This window comes from Asparagus officinalis, chromosome 1, assembly GCF_001876935.1.
Source record: "Asparagus officinalis chromosome 1, Aspof.V1, whole genome shotgun sequence".
Taxonomy (NCBI): Eukaryota; Viridiplantae; Streptophyta; class Magnoliopsida; order Asparagales; family Asparagaceae; genus Asparagus; species Asparagus officinalis.
This window is the reverse complement of record NC_033794.1, coordinates 63,959,080-63,960,559: the sequence shown is the minus strand read 5'-3', so window position 1 is coordinate 63,960,559 and position 1,480 is coordinate 63,959,080. Positions and strand designations below refer to the sequence as shown.

The window sequence follows — 1,480 nt, the reverse complement described above, 5'->3', positions numbered from 1 at the left end:
TTTATAAACTGATATTAATTCGTTGATGCAAAATTGGCAATAATAAAGATATTAGATTAAAAATCTCTCTTACATGTAGTGTAAACGTTCAAAACCCCCTCCAGATCCTAAACCTGCAAGCCCAAGAATTTGCAAACCTCTTGGTGTCAAAATACCCCCAGATGGAAGAGGTACCTGCGAAGAGGACATACACAGTTAAAATACGATGAACTCATGGAAATTATGACAGTTTGATCATGATGTCATATCTAGATGAATAAGAAAACTTACTCCGCCACCTTCAGACTCTGCTAAATACTTTACAACTTCACTAACTACTGCAATGTCTCGAGGAAATCTTTTATAGTATTTTTCATTTTGATGGATAATCTGTTCAAAACATGCTCGGTACACTGTGTCTGCAGTGCAGCCTTTTCCAATTGGAGGAAGCCCTCCAGTTAAGAGAACAGACTTCAGTCCTTCTGGAGCAAAGCTTAGATAGGTAACTGCACAAAACCCACCATAGCTCTACAGCAGGGGGGAAAAAGCAGACAAATTTAAACAAAAATTTGACACAATCAAAAGGTTAAGACTACGACAGGTCAAGTATGAATAAGTAATTAAGTAACATATGTTTGACTATATGTTTACCAGATCCAGATGAATAGAGCAGAATAAATGTTTTAGAGTGTGTTTAAATGTCCACCATTACAACAAATGGTGAACTTAGAGAACAGTAATTCATGATATCTTTTAGGTGAGTGGCTAGGGTAGATAAGAGATTATGGAAATCTTCTAAATCCTGGCATTTTAAATTTCTATTCTGAATAGAATTTCAAAAGTTATGATTTATACCTCACATTAGCATGATTATATTTGCTATTTAACCTTGTTTAATTGATCTTAATATTCTTTAGAATTTCCTAACTTCCAAATATGTTGAAATGTAAAATAAAAAAGAAAAAGATTTTTCATTCTTTAGAACACTCGATTGTACCACTCATGATTTGAGAAAAATACAATTCAGAAGGCACCTGCAAATGGCCCCACGTATCTGTGAAGGGTTATTGCAGTTTCATCAAGATCTTAAGATTCTTTAGGATTTCCTAATTTCCAAATATGTTGAAATGAAAAGAAAATTGATTTTTCATTTTTCAGAACACTCGATCGTACCACTATTGATTCTGAGAAAAATCCAATTTAGAAGGCACCTTCAAATGGCCCCACATATCTAGGAAGGGTTATTGCATTTTCATCAAGATTCATGCGAGCAACATATAAACATGCTGGGAGGAAATCAATGACTTACAAAAATTCTAGTTCCAGATCATTAATCATAAAACAACCAGTTTACTTGCGAAATCAATGACATACAAGAGTTCATACCTGCCCTAAAATAGTCCAAGGTTTAGCATCAGGCACAATGCACTTTCGAATCAACTCCGCATCTTTCACTATATTATCAGCTCGAAAGTGCTTCAGAAAGTCCACCAGCTTCTCT

At 34.7% G+C, this 1,480-nt stretch overlaps 1 protein-coding gene across 1 annotated transcript in view; it reads right to left on the bottom strand.

Moving 5' to 3' along the window:
• The window catches only part of LOC109835171 (proline iminopeptidase), a 12,132-nt gene that overhangs the window by 9,929 nt on the left and 723 nt on the right, over positions 1-1,480 (bottom strand). The window contains 4 exon segments of the mRNA XM_020403162.1: positions 1-3; positions 65-174; positions 271-507; positions 1,366-1,480. The exon segment at positions 1-3 is cut by the window's left edge and continues 61 nt beyond it; the exon segment at positions 1,366-1,480 is cut by the window's right edge and continues 10 nt beyond it. Coding sequence (XP_020258751.1) covers positions 1-3; positions 65-174; positions 271-507; positions 1,366-1,480 — 465 coding nt within the window.